The sequence below is a fragment of the Salvelinus fontinalis genome, chromosome 12, assembly GCF_029448725.1.
Source record: "Salvelinus fontinalis isolate EN_2023a chromosome 12, ASM2944872v1, whole genome shotgun sequence".
Taxonomy (NCBI): Eukaryota; Metazoa; Chordata; class Actinopteri; order Salmoniformes; family Salmonidae; genus Salvelinus; species Salvelinus fontinalis.
This window is the reverse complement of record NC_074676.1, coordinates 43,503,748-43,525,785: the sequence shown is the minus strand read 5'-3', so window position 1 is coordinate 43,525,785 and position 22,038 is coordinate 43,503,748. Positions and strand designations below refer to the sequence as shown.

The following is a 22,038-nucleotide window of genomic DNA, read 5'->3' as shown; positions in this document are numbered from 1 at the left end:
TTTCGAACGCATTAGCATTGATGTCAGAGTGATTAGAAGGACAATAGACCACTGAGTACCAGGCAGTTAGCGACTGGTTGTTAACACGTTTGGTAGGCTACTAATGACCATCAGTTGCATCAAAGCGCAGTTTTGGAGAAGTTTAGTTACTGTAACTCAACAGTCACATGAAATTTGACTGCGGTCATGACTGGTGACTGGCGGTAATACGGTCACCGTAACAGCCCTATGTTGAGGTAAGCGGTGAGGGATTTCGGACACCTTGCCTGTATACGGTCAGTCAACTGCACCTGGGCCATTCAAGCATTTCACTCTTGAATTGTTCCTGAAGATAGAGACAACAAGGTGTAATCGTAATATAGCAGAAGCACACATTGAAGGTACTGCTTCATGTGATTTGCCTGAGTTACTTTGCCTGAGACCCGAAGACTTCCCAGAGCTAATGCTTAGACTTTAGCACAGTGGGCTAACACAGTCCTATGGTGTGAAGGATGTTGGGTTTCAAACCTCTCCGTTCACACTCACAGAGTAGAGCTTCTTAACCCCCAGGTTAATCTCAATAGTTTGTCTCCCCTTCATTTAGAGCTGCTGTGATAGAACTGGGCAAGTTAGACAACTTTAAGTAGCCATCCATCTACCATATTGCTTCTGTCCACAGGCCAGTGCAGAGGAGACAGGGAGAAAAAGCCACTTGAAACTATTGAGATGCAGCCCTTCTGTCCTACAGATACATGTTGATGCTGATTGGTTCGAGTCATTGAGGTTTAAACCAATAAGCTACAGTGATATCACATACTGCAATAAGCCTGAGAACTAAGTTGAACTCCATCGTTAGCGACAAATACGTCCATGAGACAGTTTCTAATATCACTTTCCGACTTCGCTGTTCAAGCCCATTATACTTACCGTCTTTGATAATCGTTGGTATAATAACACTGTCTACTTGAAGCTGCTTTTAGGTTGAGTTATTTTTGATTGATTATCTCTGTGCAAAATTATCTCCGTTGTGACTGTGTGCTACCTCGCTCCCAATGACACTCGCTATCAGCATTATAGTCCATACTAAATGCACCAGCTCGAGGTCATGGGAGTTTCCACCATCTAACAATAGGAAAGTAAATGGGTCAGCCATTGTGGAGCCAGACATATCAGGTAAAACAGCAGGGGAGACACAGTCACCGTAATTAGATATAGCTAGGTAGATTCATCATAGGACTATGTGATTATAGGAGCTCTTCAGCTGTGGTGCTCCCATCCAGTGAGAATTAGGAGAACAAAGCTAGTAGTGGTCCCATCAGTGACCAGATAGGCTGCAATTATATGAAACGTGGAAATGTCTCTGAGTATGTATCAGGCTTTGAATAATACCTTTTGGTTCAAAACTCATGCTGATTTGGTCCACTGATGAGTTTTCACCTTTGAAGGCCGTCTGGTGAAAACAGATATGCTCTACAATGGTATGAAGAGACACCATTACAAACAGCTTCAATTCAAGAGAGAGATCCAGATATTGTTATGGGAAAATAGTAATGAGGGAATGATGCAATTCAAATTCCATTGACACAGAGCAATAATAGAAGGCGATTGCATTCTGTGATTGGAATTAGTGCCTCAGCAATGGAATAATTTAATATCGAAATTTAAAAAAATCACCCCCACTCAGTCGATCCCTCAGGTGAAGAAGCTGAATGTGGAGGTCCTGTTCTGGCGTGTTTACACATGGTCTGCGGTTGTGAGGCCGGTTGGACGTACTGCCAAATTCTCTAAAACGACATTGGAGGCAGCTTATGGTAGAGAAATTAACATGACATTTTCTGGCAACAGCTCTGGTGGATATTCCTGCAGTCAGCATGCCAATTGCACACTCCCTCAAAACTTGTGACATCTGTGGCATTGTGTTGTGTGCAAATTTTGAAGTGGCCTTTTATTGTCCCCAGCACAAAGTGCACCTGTGTAATGATCATGCTGTTTAATCAGCTTATTGATATGCCACACCTGTTAGGTGTATGGATTATCTTGGCAAAGGAGAAATGCTCACTAACAGGGATGTAAACACATTTGTGTAAAACAATTGAGAAAAGTAAGCTTTTTGTACATATGGAACATTTCTGTGATTTTTTATTTCAGCTCATGAAACATGGGACCAACGCTTTACATGTTGCGTTTATATTTTTGTTCAGTGTAGAAGCACCTTTGACGGTCATCTTGGCTATGTCTGTATCAGCTTCACACATATGGATTTGGGGATTTTCTCCCATTCTACTTTTCAGAATTTCTCGAGCTCCGTTAAGTTAGATGGGGAGCGGTAGTGATCAGCAATGTTCAAGTCTTTCCACAGACTTTCAATGGGATTCAAGTCTGGGCTTTGGCTGGGTCAGTCTTTCACATTCTTGTTCTGAAGCCATTCCAGCGTTGCTTAGGCTGTATGCTTGGGGTCATTGTCCTGTTGGAATGTAAATCTTCGCCCCAGTCTACGGTCGTTTGCACTCTGAAGCAGGTTCTCATCATGGATTTTCCTGTATTTGGCTCCAATCATTGTTCGCTCTATCCTTACCAGTCTCCCAGTCCCTTCCGCTGAAAAGCATCCACATAGCATGATGCTGCCATCACCATGCTTCTGAACAGGGATGGTGTTAGACATGTGATGACTGTCCCTTTTTCTCAGGAGTGGCTTCCATTTGGCCACTCTCCCATAAAGCCCAGATTGGTGAAGTTTAATTTTGTATTTTTATTTAACCTTTATTTAACTAGACAAGTTCTATAGAGACTGTTGTCCTTCTGGCAGGTTCTCCCATCTCAGTTATGGAATTCTGTAGTTCTGCAGGGTGGTCATTGGGTTCTTGTTCACCTCCCTGAGGCAGAATCTGGGTAGTTCCATATTTTTTCAATTTCCCAATGATGGAGACTACTGTGCTCTTGGAAACTTTCAACACACTAGACATTTTTTTTATACCCAGATATATGCCTCAACACAATCTCAGAGATTTACGGACAGTTTCTTGGACTTCATGGTATAGTTTCTGCTCTGACATGCACTGTCAACTGTGGAACCTTATATAGACGTGTGTTTCTTTCTAAATCATGTCCAAACAAGTGAATTGGCCACAGGTAGACTCCAATCAAGTTCTAGTGGCATCTCAAGGATGATCACATGCAAGTGGATGCACCTGAGCTCAATTTGGAGTGCAAATTGATGTGAATACTTAGCAAAGGGGTGTGAATACTTATGTAAATTAGATATGTCTCTATTTCATTTTCAATAAATTTGCTAAAATGTCTAAAAACATGTTTTCACTTTGTCATTATGGGGTATTGTGTGTAGATGGGTGAATTCAGGCTGTAACACAACATAATGTGGAATAAGTCAAGGGGTATGAATACTTTATAAAGGCACTTGTATCTCCACTATTCTCTTAGAGAAGGTGTAAGTAGTGCTCCTGTTCAACGGACATGTCCTGTTTTGACTGATGTATGCGACCTGGGGCCTATTGCGTTACATGTGCTGTACTGAAAGCTACAGTACGATGTTACACACGGACGTATCTGGGAAGGTCAATGAATAATGGAGTAAAGATAGGAATACAGTGAGAAAGTGTTGGGAAGCTCCCCAAAAAGGAGCGCTTGTCCCACTTAGGGATCACTTCCCAATGTGAGGGATGTCGGAGTTAATGATGTCTTGTTGGAGACTCTGAGCCATCAGTCCCAGGCTCTCAAATCACATGGATTAGCATACAAGTGCTTGTCTCAGGGCAGGTAATTCCGAGAAGTGATGATATTTGGAGATGCACCCGGACAAATGTTGGATCGATTGGTAACTGTATCCCGGAGCGTCAATTGGGGGCCTGAGACACTTTTGGCTCGGTCAGCAATTCTGGCTTGGACTGTCGATATCGGGCCCTGTAATCACAGATCACTCCGCCTAAATTGCCGAGCATATGCATGCATTCATACTTATTAACAAATGGAAGGAGATGGCTCAAGTGGCTCAAACTAATATCTCTCCGTCACACAGGCTAGCTGCCAATCTATTCAATTAGTTTAATTGCCAAATGTCTGGAATTTATCGAAAGACAGAGCAAAGACGCCAAGGAATTATGCCCTAAAAAATCATACATTTTAAAATAATAGGAGAGATGAGTAGTTGTGGCTTCCATGCGTTTCACATAAAACCATTAAAAGGGATGATAAAATGATAATGGGCTGAAAAGCAGAGCCCTTCAAATGCCTTGGTTGTGCTTAATTAGGACAGAGGGTGATAAAGGGGAGGGTTGTGCCGTGACGTTGAAGCCGTTTGGGGACGGTGGCAATCACATTGAGCCAATGAAGGCACCCCTGTCTTATTAAATAAAGAGCCGGCTGCAAGCTACAAAGCCACCAGGTTAACTCCTGCTCTGAGGAACAGTGTTTTGCTGTGAGTCAGAGATAGCGGAATCACAGCTCTGATAAAAGACCGGATCAAGGTTACTGTGGGCCGAGTATTTGATTAAAGCTGCAGGGGACAGCCTCACCTTTTCACCGCTTGATTTTCCCTGAGGCACTTTTGGTTTGGAGGGAGATTACTGTCGTTTTGGTACAGAGAAAGTTCTAGAAAGTTACAGAGGAAGCTGAGTATGAAAACAATCTCTCACACTGAAGAGCGTACCGGTTATCAGATGGATGAATGTGTCATACATGGTCCTGTGCTCCCGAATGTTATTACGATTGTGTGACTGAGAACGATCTAAATATGCCAACATCAAGGCACCTACAATTCATCTCCATGCCAACCATTTAACTGGAGGTGCTCTGTGCTTTGATAGGCCAACCCTTGAGCTCATGGTACACACAACTATTGAATCAATGATAAGATAGACCCATAGGAACACACAACTATTGAATCAATTATGTTAGACCCATAGGAACACACAACTATTGAATCAATTATGTTAGACCCATAGGAACACACAACTATTGAATCAATGATAAGATAAACCCATAGGAACACACCTCTGATTCATTGTGTAGTTTCCTTTCTGTTACAAATGCAAAAGTATGTGGACAACCCTTAAAATGTGTGGATTCGGCTATTTCAATTACACCCATTGCTGACAGGTGTATAAAATCGAGCCAACTGCCATGCAATCTCCATAGTAAAACATTGGCAGTAGAATGGCCTTATTGAAGATCTCAGTGACTTTCAACGTGGCCTGTCATAGGATGCCACCTTTCCAACAAGTTAGTTCATCAAATTTCTGCCCTACTAGAGCTTCCCCAGTCAACTGTAAGTAGTGTTATTGTGAAGTGGAAACGTTTAGGCGCAACAACGGCTCAGCCGTGAAGTGGTAGGCCACACAAGCTCACAGAACGGGACCGCCGAGTGCTGAAGTGTGCAATGCTTGCAACACTCCCTACAGAGTTCCAAACTGCCTCTGGAAGCAACGTCAGCACAATAACTGTTCATCGGGAGCTTAATGGAATGGTTTTCCATGGCCGAGCAGCCGCACACAAGCCTAATATCACCATGCGCAATGCCAAGCATCGGCTGGAGTGGAGCCCTATACTGTATGTACTATAAAAGGTCATGAATCACTCAATTCTGCACTACAGGTTGAGTCATTTGCTGATTGATGGTGAGCTAGTCCAAAATAATGAGCATATTTATTTGATTTAACTTGTCAAGTCAGTTAAGAACAAATTCTTATTTACAATGACGGCCTATCTCGGGCCAAACCCGGACGACACTGGGCCAATTGGGTGCTGCCCTATGGGACACCCAATCACAGCCGGATGTGATACAGCCTGGATTTGAACCAGGGTGTCTGTAGTTACACCTCAAGCACTGAGTTAGAGTGCCTTAGACCGCTGTGCCACCCGGGAACCCAGTACAGTAATCAGGGCCTAAAATGAGCACCAGCCAAATGCAGGTAGATTTTGGCATTGGTGGGTAACAATGTCTAATTCACCAGCCACGTTGGTGGGTAACAATGTCTAATTCACCAGCCACGTTGGTGGGTAACAATGTCTAATTCACCAGCCACGTTGGTGGGTAACAATGTCTAATTCACCAGCCACGTTGGTGGGTAACGTTGGTGGTTAAGAATGACTAATTCACCAGCCATCGTTGGTGGGTAAGAATGTCTAATTCACCAGCCACGTTGGTGGGTAAGAATGTCTAATTCACCAGCCACGTTGGTGGGTGACGTTGGTGGGTAAGAATGTCTAATTCACCAGCCACGTTGGTGGGTAAGAATGACTAATTCACCAGCCATCGTTGGTGGGTAAGAATGTCTAATTCACCAGCCACGTTGGTGGGTAAGAATGTCTAATTCATCAGCCATCGTTGATGGGTAAGAATGTCTAATTCATCAGCCATCGTTGGTGGGTAAGAATGACTAATTCACCAGCCACGTTGGTGGGTAAGAATGACTAATTCATCAGCCACGTTGGTGGGTAAGAATGACTAATTCACCAGCCACATTGGTGGGTAAGAATGACTAATTCACCAGCCACGTTGGTGGGTAAGAATGACTAATTCACCAGCCACGTTGGTGGGTAAGAATGACTAATTCATCAGCCACGTTGGTGGGTAAGAATGACTAATTCACCAGCCCCGTTGGTGGGTAAGAATAACTAATTCACCAGCCCCGTTGGTGGGTAAGAATGACTAATTCGGGCCTCCCGGGTGGCGCAGTGGTCTAGGGCACTGCATCGCAGTGCTAACTGTGCCACCAGAGTCTCTGGGTTCGCGCCCAGGCTCTGTCGCAGCCGGCCGCGACCGGGAGGTCCGTGGGGCGACGCACAATTGGCATAGCGTCGTCCGGGGTAGGGAGGGTTTGGCCGGTAGGGATATCCTTGTCTCATCGCGCTCCAGCGACTCCTGTGGCGGGCCGGGCGCAGTGCGCCAACCAAGAGGGCCAGGTACACGGTGTTTCCTCCGACACATTGGTGCGGCTGGCTTCCGGGTTGGAGGCGCGCTGTGTTAAGAAGCAGTACGACTGGTTGGGTTGTGCTTCGGGAGGACGCATGGCTTTCGACCTTCGTCTCTCCCGAGCCCGTACGGGAGTTGTAGCGATGAGACAAGGTAGTAATTACTAGCGATTGGATACCATGAAAATTGGGGGGGAAAATTGGATAAAAATTAAAAGAAAAAAAAGAAAAAAAAGAATGACTAATTCACCAGCCACGTTGGTGGGTAAGAATGACTAATTCATCAGCCACGTTGGTGGGTAAGAATGACTAATTCACCAGCCACAGTGGTGGGTAAGAATGACTAATTCACCAGCCACGGTGGTGGGTAAGAATGACTAATTCACCAGCCACGTTGGTGGGTAAGAATAACTAATTAACCAGCCCCATTGGCAGGTGGTCACACTCAGGGCTCTACAGTGCCAGCATTTCATAAAAATAGTCAAGATTGGGCACACAAGTGCAAGTTGTGATTTATAGCTAAATAAATGCTGCAGTAGCTGTTTTCAAAGTATTTCTGCCATTTTGTTTCATATCTGGTAATGCACAAAGAAATCTGAATCCTAACGTTATAGCTATCCCACCTCACGCAGCAACACTGCCTGTCTGGGGGGCTGTGAGTGAAATCCTTTAAAAATTGTTTTTTGAAGCAATGCTACAGGCATAAACGTTGGTCTAATTTACTCAAAAGTCTACTAAAGTCCTCGCGTTTCTTGGCTATTTTTTTTTCTCAAGCAAGCTAGGGTGCTTTTCATTGTTTGAGTTTGCTTCCACTTTTAGCAAAAAGAGGCATTGTCAGCCTCATCTAGTGACATTCTAACAGGCACAAGTGAGGACTGGAGTGGCCCTGTTACCAAGGTAACCTTAAAGGGGCAGCTGACCATTTTTGTCTCTGATATTTTGGTTAAAAGTACATATTATATTAAATCGAGCAGTAAACCACATTCCTTCTTATTAGTAATCCATTTCTTGTTTTATAAATATTACTAAGCATTATAATCGTTATTTTTTGTGTAACTATGGCAAAAGTACATTTTTTTTAAATCTACCTGCCACAGTGACTGGTATACAAAAAAGTAAGTTTTAGGCCCTGAATGTAATCCTCTGGGCAAAGCTTATGATTATGAGCGACAGCCACAGTTTTGTTAGATTTTCCCCCGAGGGTAGCACTTCTAGTAGACTATAGACTAGTACAGAGTTTCCTAAACCTCTCCCATAGTACTCCCACTTAGACGTATTCTACTAATCAAGTACACCCAAAATTACTTGTTACATATTTAATGCTTAGCAGGACAGGAAAATGGTCTAATTCACACACTAATGAAGAGAACATCCCTGGTAATCCCTATTGCCTCTGTTCTGGCGCACTAACAGACTCACAAAACACAAATTCTTTGTTTGTAAATAATGTCTGAGTGTTGGAGTGTTCCCCTGGCTATCTGTACATTAAAAAGAGTTGCTTAATATAAGGAATTTTAAACAATTTATACTTTTACTTTGATACTTAAGTATTTTCTATCCAAATACTTTTAGACTTTTACTCAAGTACTATTTTACTGGGTGACTTTCACTTTTACTTGAGTAATTTTCAAGTATGACAATTGGGTACTTTTACCACCACTGGGCTTGATGATTGATTAGTTAACCAGTACAATCAGGTGTGCAATTACTGGAGTAGATCAAACAAGTGCTGTGCTGGGGGCTGGGAAACACTGCTGTAGTATATATACAACTCCCACATACTGTAGATGCACCGATGGGAGGGTTCTATGAGTAAATACTTTTTACAGTGTAGTTTTTCCAGTCTTTTCTCCCCAGGTGAGATCAAAAGAAGAAATTATTATATTCTTTGGAGTATACTGCAAGGAACCCAGACTACTAGACACTTTATAAGATGTAATAATTTGAATCATGTCAAATGTCAAAGTGGAGAAACATTTTTATTTATTATTTTGTCATTATGGAAATGAAAACACTGATATATCTTGATTAGATAATTATTCAACCCCCTGAGTCAATACAAATTCGAATCACCTTTGGCAGCGATTACAGCTGTGAATCTTTTGGGTAAGTCTCTAAGAGCTTTACACATCTGCATTGTACAGTATTTTCCCATTATTTATTTTTCTATTCTTCAAGTTCTGTCAACTTGCTTGTTGATCATTGCTAGACAGCCATTTTCAAGTCTCGCCATAGATGTTCAAGCTTATTTAAGTCAAAACTGTAACTGGGCCACTCAGGAACATTCAATGCCGTCATGATAAGATACTCCAGTGTATATTTGGACTCCAGTGTATGTTTTAGGTTATTGTCTTTCTGAAAGGTGAATTTATATCCCAGTGTCTGCTGGAAAGCAGACTGAACCAGGTTTTCCTCTAGAATTTGTCTGTGCTTAGCTCTATTCTGTTTCTTTTTATCCCCCAAAAAACTCCCTAATCCTTGCCGATGACAATCATACCCATAACATGATGCAGCCGCCACCATGCTTGAAAATATGAAGAGTGGTACTCAATGATGTGTTGTGTTGGATTTGCCCCAAACATAACATTTTGTATTCAGGCTTCCTTATTTCACTCTGTCATGCAGGTGTATATTGTGGAGTAACTGCAATGCTGTTGATCTATCTTCAATTCCCTCCTTTCATAGCCATTAAATTCTTTAACGGTTTTTAAATCACCATTGGCCTCATGGTGAAATCCCTGAGCGATTTCCCTCTTCTCCGGCAACTGAGTTAGGAAGAACGCCTGTGTCTTTGTAGTGACGGTGTATTGATACACCATCCAAAGTGTAATCAATAACTTCAACGTGCTCAAAGGGATATTCAGTATCTGCTTCTTTTTTTTACCCATCTACCAATAGGTGTCCTTCTTTGCGAGGCATTGGAAAAACTCCCTGGTCTTTGTGTTTGAATCGGTGCTTTAAATTCACTGCTCGACTGAGGGAACTTACAGACAATTGTATGTATGGGGTACCACTAATAATGTACCACTCACATAGAGTGAGTCCATGCAACTTATTGTGTCACTTGTTAAGCCCATTTTTAATTCTCAATTAATTTAGGCTTGCCATAACAAAGGGGTTGAATACTTATTGACTCAAGACATTTCAGCTTTTCATTTTTTATGCATTTGTAAAAATGTCGAAAAACAACGTTCTACCGGGACCTTATGTGGTATTGTGTGTAGACCAGTGACACAATCTCAATTTAATCCATTTTAAATTCAGTTTGTAACAACAACAAAATGTGTAAAAAGTCAAGGGTGTGAATACTTTCTGATGGCACAGTACATGATGAGACAACACGAAAATAAATAGGGCAATCTGTAGGTTAAAAGGTCCTTTGCAGCTGTTTATATCTCAATATCAAATCATTTCTGGGTAACAATTAAGTACCTTACTGTACTTGTTTTCAATTACAATTGAGAAGCAAGTTCAGGGAGTGAATAATTTTATAAATTAAACATAATACAAAACAAGAAACACGAACAATGCACAGACAGGAAACTGAAACAATAATGCCTGGGGAAGGAATCAAAGGGAGTGACATATATAGGGAAGGTAATCAAGGAGGTGATAGTGTCCTGGTGAGTCTGATGACACGCTGATGCACGTAACGATGGTGACAGGTGTGGTCCATAACGAGCAGTCTGGTGACCTAGAGGCCAGAGAGGGAGTATACGTGACAAATAGGTTCTTAGGAAAATACATTTTTCTAGGACTGTCTGGAAGTGGTCTGAGAGAGAGGCCTAATTGGAGGAGCCTAATGGGAGGGATGTGTAAACCTGAACGTCTAGCTGTTATTGGCAGAGAGGATGGGAAACTCTTTTTGTTATTGGTCTATTAACGTATACCGGCTTTTCAAAAACCCCACCCAAAAACCCCAAACAGTCCAATACACTAAAAGTGCATTATCATAATTTTCACAATTTCACAGTTTACTGCAACTTCATAGTGTGGAAATATATATAAAAAAAACAGGGAAATCACGTTTTTGAAGACATTTACTGGATATCAAGTGCATTGTGGCGTTTGAATTGAGTTTCAGCCAAATATGGACTAAAACGAGGCCATAAAATCTGTCAATTTACATGTCTGAAATAGTGTGTTTGATGTTCTTCAAAGAGCTATACATTTCTGATCCTTTATGCTTCAGTTGATGTGCAAAATCCCGTTATCGGCTGTCACAAGAACCTTGGTTTGACAGACACACCAGGGATACAACTGTGGGTCTGTTGTTCGAGCCATATAAGGGATCAAACACTAAAAGATACTGTTGCTACTTGCCGCTGTTGTGTAACACGATGACTCTAAAACAGAACCCTCACATCCATCGGACGAAAAATGCCCCCGCATGTCCATGTCTGCCTGACTCCTGCTTCCTTCCATTACCAACCATACTTATTTTTATTTTTTAAATTGCACAACCAGCAAACGTTTGTCTCATAATGTTGGACAAGAAAAATGCCAACATGATGATGACGTCCAAAACCAATACGGTATACTGCACTAAGATGTTTAGAGCTATCAAATTTGACATTATGTCTGAGACAGCAATGATTTTCCTCCAGTAAATTGCCTCCACTGTACATACAAATCTATTTTTACTGTATAAATCGCCTCACGAGGGCCAAACTTTAAGTCTCTTCGTTCCAAACTTGGACAGTTCCGGCCAAGGACAAGTATTATCTCTGGCTCCATAATTACTGCTGGCAATAATCTATTCATGAAGTAACAAATTAATCTTCCAAGTTCATTTATATTCCGCTTTGTCGTGTTTTGTCAGGCAAAGAGAACAAGACTGAATGCATTTCACATTTAAACTTCATCTTTGTCAAATTAGAGTCACAGGCAGGGGCTTGCTTCATTGATACATGAGATATAGATGACCTTCCTCAATCTCATTCCCAGGAATGAGAACGCTGGATCTGTCTGCAAAATACACCATCGTCTGTGTTGCAAACATTTCAAGTAACCAGAGTGTGTGTTTCATTTTCTTACAATTTGTTAATAAAAAGGGGCCACAGTTTGTTTTGATTACACAGACTACCATCATACTGTCACGTGTCGAGCCATTGCCATTGAGGGCCATTCAGTATCGTGGCAAATATCATAATTGGTGCATTCACCCATAAAAGTAATATCGAAGAACGTAATTACAGTTTCCACACAGGCATCATGGCTGATTTTGTGATGATATAAACAGTAATTGGACACTAGTGCACAATAGCAGGTATTTCTCTAGGTACATGCTTTGTTAGCTCCGGAGTCCGTTAGGATGAAGCATCTGCGTGGATACTGTCACCGAATGAAATATTGCCGTATCACTAATTGCCTCTCTCAAAGATGTTATAATTTTAATCAGAAAATGACCCCGGGTCTGTACTTGTGAAATCAAGGAATGAAGTATGGTTGTATGCACAATCAACATTTATCAAATTAAAATGTTTTCTAGTCACATAATCTTGACCGTTAAATGACTCATAACTCTGTCTCAGTTTATGATAGCATGCTGATAGAGAAGTTGAGGAGAAGCAAACTTGTGCAGAGGACCTTTAATGGGCCGTAAAAAATATATATATTTACGACTGTTTTGAAGTCTTTGGATGCCACTAGGTGGATCTAAAATGTTTATCATCTCAAAGCTATTTAGATTTTCTGTACGGTAACAACAGAAATTAGCTGCACCCCACGATCATTAGCATTCGATGTCTTCGTCCATGGGTTGACTTGACTGTACAGATCATTCCATAGCAACATATCAGTAGCAATCCTTATCTAGCTGTAAAAGACTAACAGAAACCTTGAATTCAACAAAAATCCTCTGTCATGCTGTAAATATCTCAATACCACTACCAGCCCCCACAACACACAGCTCCAGCTCCACTACCAATACCCCCCCTCCCCCGTTTCATTCCCAGAGCCAGTGAGATTTCACCTCATGATCTAACAGGCAATTTGTCTCAGCGTGAGCAGCCAATTAAAGAGGTGATGCTCACCTCCGGTGGACGCCTGCCATACACCTGGAGAGAGGAAACAGAGATGTGACCACCCACCTCCCCTTCCTCCTTTACACACTTCCTGACTCTCATACACACTTCCTGACTCTCACACACATATGCCTCCTCACTCCCACTGACACATACACACACAGATACACACTAGCACATGCACACATACCTCACTCGATCCCCCCTGAGGTGCCAAGGCACCCACTTATGCTGCTCTGTCATATACAGCTGAGCTCCACTCTATATTTGGACTTTTTTTGACAGGGAGACAGCTAAGAATCATGGGCCTAATAGAATTATATTGTGGCGATCAGCAGCGTGCAGCTGGAACAGCAACAACATAAAGTACAACTGGGGTGTATTAATTAGTCGCAGACCGTTTGCAAAATGTTTGGTCTGTTACAAAACGTTTTTTTCAACGTAAACCGTTTACTCCATGAACCAAACAGAAGCAAACAGGGAGGTACCTACCTGAATTTGTCCAATAGAAACTCTCGTTTTAATTGCAAAACATTTTCCGTTTGGAGTAAAAAATGTCGGTCGCAAAACGTTTTGCAAACAGACCAAGCATTCTGTAACGGTCTGCGACTAATGAATACACCCCTATATCTGCAGTGATCGCCAGGGCCATCTACCTAGAACCAGGATGCTATTTACAGGAAGTACTGTAGTCCTGCTAGCTGGGTCAGGAGGAAGTACTGTAGTCCTGCTAGCTGGGTCAGGATGAAGTACTGTAGTCCTGCTAGCTGGGTCAGGAGGAAGTACTGTAGACCTGCTAGCTGGGTCAGGAGGAAGTACTGTAGTCCTGCTAGCTGGGTCAGGATGAAGTACTGTAGTCCTGCTAGCTGGGTCGGGATGAAGTACTGTAGTCCTGCTAGCTGGGTCAGGATGAAGTACTGTAGTCCTGCTAGCTGGGTCAGGATGAAGTACTGTAGTCCTGCTAGCTGGGTCAGGAGGAAGTACTGTAGTCCTGCTAGCTGGGTCAGGATGAAGTACTGTAGTCCTGCTAGCTGGGTCAGGATGAAGTACTGTAGTCCTGCTAGCTGGGTCAGGATGAAGAGAGTAAGGAAGGAAAGAGGACGTGTGTTCTTCACTGTCACCTTGTCATGTTATTGCTCACCCCAGACTTCAATCCAAGTGTCACTCAATAACTGTTATGGATGATTCTTTCCTAAAGATTTGCGAGGTGACCCGTTAAAGGCACACAATGTAGTGTGCCACGGTGTTGTATAGAACATGAAGAAGAATCCTGATGCAGTCATGTACAAAAACAAGCACTGTGTAGTCACTATGACAACTATCTGATGAATGTCGGGGAATGAAAAACAACAACAGTGCCTCTAATTCTCAGGCTGAGAGCTTTAATGAAGCTAACAATGCTCTTCATCTCCCACCGCTGCCTCTTCATTGGTTCAGTAAGTGAGGCATTTGTCTGGTGGCCGCGATAATGGGCTTTGACCTTTTGACACATGCCTTGTTGACCTGGATCCATGTAGAGGTCACAGGTGTCTTCCAATTATCCTTAATTGTCCACTTAGTTTAAGGCAAAGCACAGAGGGGCAATAATCCACTTAAGATATGAAATAATAGCATTCTATCAGTCTCTGCAGTGAATCACAAAGCAACCTAGTAGCCTAAAGTGTACAATTTGTCTAAGTAGGAATTTGATTGGCAAGTAGAGATGCATCAAAATGCAATAAAAATGTTTGGTTTCTGGAGGTGCCTGCAATGTTTACTCTTTGAAAGCAGTCATCGTTCTCACTTTGATTTCTCTCTTTGCTCACTGGCCCATGGAGTAATTGACAGTGACAAACACGGAGGTCTTTGGCCTCGGCTGTATCGTAGCTGTGAGGTCTAATAGACATGGCCTGCAAGCTTGGACAGAGGCAGGCAAAAAAAAAGCAGCATCAACACTGAACCAAAAATCATCAACACTGAACAAGAAATCATCAACACTGAACCAAAAATCCTCAACACTGAACAAGAAATCATCAACACTGAACCAAAAATCCTCAACACTGAACCAAAAACAAAATCATCAACACTTAACCAACAATCATCAACACTTAACAAGAAATCATCAACACTTAACCAACAATCATCAACACTGAACCAAAAACAAAATCATCAACACTGAACCAAAAACAAAATCATCAACACTGAACCAAAAATCATCAACACTGAACAAGAAATCATCAACACTGAACAGGAAATCATCAACACTGAACAAGAAATCATCAACACTGAACAAAATATAATCAACACTGAACAAGAAATCATCAACACTGAACAAAATATAATCAACACTGAATAAAGAATCATCAACACTGAACAAGAAATCATCAACACTGAACAAAAATAAATAACATGCAACAATTTTACTGAGTTACGGTTCATATAAGGAAATCAGTAAATTGAAATAAATAAATTAGGCCCTAATCTATGGATTTCACATGACTGGGAATACAGATATGCATCTGTTGGTCACAGATACCTTAAAAAAATGAAGTAGTGGCGTGGATCAAAAAAACTGTTGGAATCTGGTGTGACCACCATTTGCCTCATGCAGCACAACACATCTCCTTCACATAGAGTTGACCAAGCTGTTGATTTTGGCCTGTGGAATGTTGTCCCATTCCTCTTCAATGGCTGTGCGAAGTTGTCTGAATATTGCCGGGAACTAGAACACGCCGTCATACACGTCAATCCAGAGCATCCCAAACATGCTCAATGGGTGACATGTCTGGTGAGTATGAAGGCCATGGAAGAACTGGGAAATGTTCAGCTTCCCGGAATTGTGTATAGATCCTTGCGACATGGGGCTGTGCATTATCATGCTGAAATATGACGTGATGGCAGCGGACGAATGGCGTGACAATGTGCCTCCGAATCTCGTCACGGAATCTCTGTGCATTCAAATTGCCATCGATAAAATGCAATTGTGTTTGTTGTCCGTAACTTATGCCTGCTCGTACCATAACCCCACTGCCACCATGGGGCACTCACAAAGTTGACATCAGCAAACTCCTCGCCCACACGGCGCCAAATACGTTGTCTGCCATCTGACCGGTGTAGTTAAAACCGGGATTCGTCCGTGAAGAGCACCCAACTCCAGTATGCCATTGACCATCTAAGGTGAGCATTTGCCCACTGAAGTCGGCCACGACGCCAAACTGCAGTCATGTCAAGACCCTGGTGAGGACGACGAGCACGCAGATAGATGAACTTTCTGATACTTTGTGCAGAAATTCTTCGACTGTGCAAACCGACAGTTTCATCAGCTGTCCAGTTATATGGTCTCAGACGATCCCTCAGGTGAAGAAGCTGAATGTGGAGGTCCTGTTCTGGCGTGGTTACACATGGTCTGCGGTTGTGAAGCAGGTTGGATGTACTGCCAAATTCTCTAAAACGACATTGGAGGCAGTTTATAAAAATTACATTCTCTGGCAACAGCTCTAATGGACATTCCTGCTGTCAGCATGCCAATTGCACGTTCCCTCAAATCTTGAGGCATCTGTGGCATTGTGTTGTGTGACAAAACTGCACTTTTTAGAGTGGCCTTTTATTGTCCCCAGCACAAGGTGCACCTGTGTAATGATCATCCTGTTTATTCAGCTTCTTGATATGCCACACCTGTCAGGTGGATGGATTATCTTGGCAAAGGAGAGATACTCACTAACAGGGATGTAAACAACATTTGAGAGAAATAGGCTTTTTATGCTTATGGAATATTTCTAGGATCTTCTATTTTAGCTTTTGAGACATGGGACCAACACTACATGTTGCGTTTATATTTTTGTTCAGTATAGTTACAACACCAATCAAGGTGGCTGTTTGTTGAGTCTAGGGCTTTGTATAATAACCCTCTCAGACATCAATCTATCAACTGAAAGGTCAAAGGTCAAGCTAATGTTGGACATTTGAGTGCAAGTAATGAGTCATCAGAAGTCCATACATTACACCACCGATAAATGAATGAGATGGATGTGACATTTCCATGGCAGGGGACCTCAGCATTGTCAAGGTATCAAAGCTAGCAATCCTCTGTGTACTAATCCTCCCACCGCTCTCTCCCTCCACAGTCAGACACAGAGTTCTGGGACAAGATGCAAGCAGAGTGGGAGGAGCTAGCACGACGGAACTGGCTAACGGAGAACGAGCAGGCGCAGATCCCCTCCAGTGTGTCGCCTCACGAGAAGGTTACGGTTTTCACCTTTTAACTCTGTTATCGTCTGTCCATATGCTTATCATTTATTTCCTTCATATTTATTTGACCTTTATTTAACTAAGTCAGTTAAGAACAAACTCTTATTTACAATGACGGCCGACCCCGGACCAATTGTGCGCCGCCCTATGGGACTCCCAATCACAGCCAGATGTGATGCAGCCTGGATTCGAACCAGGGACTGCAGTGACACTTCTTGCACTGCGATGCAGTGCCTTAGACCACTGTGCCACTCGGGGGTCTCATGTGGACATGTTCTACTTAATGAAGGGGAAATAAAGCCTATGAACTCGATGATCTAGAGATGATCATGTGCTGCACATATACTACAGTATCTACTGATTTAACCCGATTGGGGTCAATAGCTAACCCAGATGGTTTCAAACTTGCCACTCATAAGCATATGCTTACTTTAGTGCAATGGGAGCTTCGATATGCTTGAGCTACTATATATAATCCGACTTTTTGATTGATCCCAATGCTACAAGTTCTAAGAGGAAGAGCCGTTTCAAAACTCGTGTTCAGAACTCGGCAACAACACACCAGGGTAATTTCAGTCTGAAGATGCAAAGTTGAACATTTAACGAGACAGCAAACCCTAAGGAATTTTGCCCAGGTTTGATGTTAAGCAGAAAGCTAAAAAAGATAAATTGATGCTGAGAATATGCTTAAATATTCCACCCTGGAGGACAGTCACTCAGCGCGGCCATTTATTTGAATACAGAGAGATTACATTGGTGATGCTCCATTTACTTTTTTTTTTATTGGTGACAGGGTTACTACTTCCACATGGACAACCCCTACAAGGACTGGCCCAACGCGTTTGAGGAGGGTCTTCGAAAGTCCAAAGAGGGAGACCTGCCCAACGCTGTGCTGCTACTGGAGGGGGCCATCTTGCAGGACCCCCAGGACTCAGAGGTGACTAGGCACAGGGGGCTGATGAGATGCGGGCACAGTAAAAACACACATTCCCAGCATGACTTTCCCACAATACCATAATGTACTAGCACCAACTGCCAATCAGCCTGTTCAGACAACACCATACTCTGATAAAAAAAAAAAAAGAACTTCACAAATCAAAGGTGGATATTCAGTGAGCGCTAAGTGGCCGACGCTGATTGCTAGTGGAGAACTGGGGAGTTATACCATTAATAGAGCTGTTTACTGCATCAAAACTACCCAGTCTTCACCTCCCAATGAGAATTTTCAATTTGCCCAAAGTGTTGGGTAATAGCTATTTTCTCAGTTTTTTTCTCTCCTGCTAATTTCATCTCAATTGTAACAGAGGCGACCTCTTACAGCACCAGAGAGCATTAATAGAATCGGAACTCGGGGATCCTGTAAAATATACTGTACATAACTGTGCCGGTTATTCCAAGGAAAGGATTATCCCACAGTGTATGGAACTAATATGATTCTAAAATTCCTCTCAGCGTGTTTAGTGGCTTATCTCTGTGCTGCGGAGACCTCTAGATAGTTTGTAGATCATTTCCTCTCATTCAAGAATTGATTTATAGCATTGTGCTACAAAATTGAGTATCAATGTCATTGCACAAAATAAACCAGCACGCAGATTGAAGTACATAGATCATATTTGTTGACTTTAACAGACATGTCATCTAGTCATTTTGGATTGCAGATTCAGCTAGAATGTCTCAATGCAGATGTACTCTGAGAGTATGGAGATTCAAAGTTGGGTTCCCCAGCTAAGAGGAGTTCAATAGCTGCCATCCACAATGCTGAACCATGACTTTCTAGTTCGTCCCAAACATGATTCATCGAGCAATAACTAAGCATGACTCATCAGGTACACTTAATGAATTTGGTTGGTTGCCAATGACTGAGAAGTCATGACCTCAATTACCATTCGATGTCTCAAGTGATCCGTTGCCAAAGTGACATGCACCCTGCAACATTATCTCATTAATTGCTAATGGCTCTTTAGAACGATACAATACAAGAATGCCTAATCTGAATAGGAACTCCCAATACCGGAGAGAAGGGGAGGCGCAACAATCCTAAATTAACTTGGATGGCAGAGCACTGTCAGAAGACAAAAACCTCAAAGCGAATCACCTTGCAATTTTTATTGCAGCCGTTGTATTTTGACGTGCCCTAAGTTCACTTCAGACAAACCTCAGACAAAAGTTTGTATTGCAGAGACTTCTTGAGATGCATGATGCTTCCTGCCTGTTCTGTTTACCAACGGCAGAATCAATCTATTTCCCGGCTGTGTGAGCGGTACTGAGAGCACTGACTGACAGTGAGCCATCCTATGTCTCAGAGAGAGCTGAGCTCTGCATCTAGACCACACCCTCTCTCCTAGCGAAGTCTCTCCTTAGAGAGGGTAGTAAAGCCCAGGTGAAGACCCAGGCGATGACCCTGTTGTTCAATGCTCCCCATTATCTCCCCAGGCTTGGCAAGTGTTGGGGACGACCCAGGCAGAGAACGAAAACGAGCAGGCAGCTATCGTATCCCTCCAGAGGTAAGGAGGAGTTATTGCCCAATGTGGTCCCATAGGCTCCACCACAAACACAGCAATACAATGCATGCATGTCACTTCTCTTTAGTTTCCAACATTTATCAGGTCCTTCAGACATCTTGAAATATTTATTTTTCATGCTTTGTCTACAGCTATTAAAGATGTATATTTTTATTTATTAGAGATCCACATTAGCTGCTGCCAAGGCCATGTATAATACCACCATACAACAATATTACAATATACGTGTGTGTAGAGTGTGTGTGCTAGCGTTTGTGTTTGTATGCGTGTGTCTGTACCTGTGTGTGTCTCTTCACAGTCCCCGCTGTTCCATAAGGTGTATTTTTGTTTGTTATTTTAATCTGGTTCTACTGATGGCATCAGTTACCTGATGTGGAATAGAGTTCCATGTAGTAATGGCTCTATGTACTACTGTGCACCTCCCATAGTCTGTTCTGGACTTGGGGACTGTGAAGAGAACTCTGGTGTCATGTCTTGTGGGGTATGCATGGGTGTCCGAGCTGTGTGCTAGTAGTTTAAACAGACAGCTCGGTGGATTCAGCTTGTCAACACAGTAGTGATGAAGTCAATCTCTCCTCCACTTTGAGCCAGGAGAGATTGACATGCATATCATTAATGTTAGCTCCACGTGTACATTTAAGAGCCATCTGTGCTACCCTGTTCTGAGCCAATTGTAATTTTCCTAAGTCCCTCTTTGTGTCACCTGAACATACGACTGAACAGCAGTCCAGCTATGATAAAACTAGCACCTGTAGGAACGACCTTGTTGATAGTGTTGGTAAGAAGGCAGAGCACTGCTTTATTATGGACAGACTTCTCCCACTCCTAGCTACTGTTGTATCAACAGGGTTACTCCAAGCTGTTTAGTCACCTCAACTTGCTCAATTTCCACATTGTTCATTACAAGATTTAGTTGGTTGTCTCTTCCTCCTGGTAGAAGCAACTAAGTTTTGGGCTAAAATGTTCTGATACTTGGTAAAGTTCATAATACCATTGATCTTAACAAGGGCCCCAGGACCATTGGAAGCAAAATAGCCCCATAACATCAAAGATCCATCAACATATTTTTCCGTATATATGATGTTATTTTCGGCATATGCATTCTTCTTTCGAAGCCAAACCCACCACTTCTGTGCGTGGCCAAAGAGCTCTATTTTCATGTCATCTGACCATAGCATCGGTTCTAATCCAAGAGCCAATGCCGTTCAGCAAACTCCAGGCGCTTACATCTATTGGTTGCTCTCAACAAAGGCTTTTTATGGCGACCCTTCCAAAGAGCAAATTGGCATGGAGGTGGCGTCTAATTATAGACTTGGTGACCCAAACTTTGGCCTTGAGATTTTTCTTTCCCTCCCAAACCATCTTCCTCACTATGCGTAGGGACAAGATACACATGGATCCAATATCAGGCATGTTAACCTCTGTTCCAGGGGTTTTAAACTTCTTAATTGTTGCCCTACTCAAACAAATCAAATTGTATTTGGCGCATGCGCCGAATATAACAGGTGTAGACCTTACAGTGAAATTTAAGATTTAAAAGATAGTTTAGTTTTAAGATTTAAAAAAAATATATTTATATATATATATATTTTTTTAAATAACAAATAATCAAAGAGCAGCAGTAAAATAACAATGCCCATTTGTGGCCTGCTGGAGGTCATTTTGCAGGGCTCTGGCAGTGCACCTCCTTGCACAAAGGCGGAAGTAGCGGTCCTGCTGCTGGGTTGTTGCCCTCCTATGGCCTCCTCCACGTCTCCTGATGTACTGGCCTGTCTCCTGGTAGCGCCTCCATGCTCTGGACACTACGCTGACAGACACAGCAAACCTTTTTGCCACAGCTCGCATTGATGTGCCATCCTGGATGAACTGCGCTACCGGAGCCACTTGTGTGGGTTGTAGACTCCGTCTCATGCTACCACTAGAGTGAGAGCACCGCCAGCATTCAAAAGTGACCAAAACATCAGCCAGGAAGCATAGGAACTGAGAAGTGGTCTGTGGTCACCACCTGCAGAATCACTCCTTTTTTGGGGGTGTCTTGCTAATTGCCTATAATTTCCACCTTTTGTCTATTCCATTTACACAACAGCATGTGAAATTTATTGTCAATCAGTGTTGCTTCCTAAGCGGACAGTTTGATTTCACAGAAGTGTGATTGACTTGGAGTTACATTGTGTTGTTTAAGTGTTCCCTTTATTTTTTTGAGCAGTGTATATATATTACTTGTCAAACAAAATCTTTTTAACCCTACAATACATTTTAAAAAGTAAAAAAGTAAATTAAGTGTTTTTGGGTTAATTCATTATTGGTGTTGAAACCAATGGTTTAAAACTTCAGCTTTTAAATGATCTTCTCAGAAT

General features: G+C 42.4%; 1 protein-coding gene across 4 annotated transcripts in view; it reads left to right on the top strand.

Moving 5' to 3' along the window:
• Positions 1–22,038, top strand: part of LOC129867459 (PEX5-related protein-like) — a 176,096-nt gene that overhangs the window by 125,346 nt on the left and 28,712 nt on the right. For all 4 annotated transcript variants that reach the window (XR_008761611.1, XR_008761612.1, XR_008761613.1 and 1 more), the window contains 3 exons: positions 17,036–17,152; positions 17,953–18,096; positions 19,593–19,663. Coding sequence is in view for 1 of the 4 variants with exons in the window: in XM_055940888.1 (XP_055796863.1) it covers positions 17,036–17,152; positions 17,953–18,096; positions 19,593–19,663 (332 nt within the window). In the remaining 3 variants the exon portion in view is untranslated. The remainder of the gene's footprint in view (positions 1–17,035; positions 17,153–17,952; positions 18,097–19,592; positions 19,664–22,038) is intronic.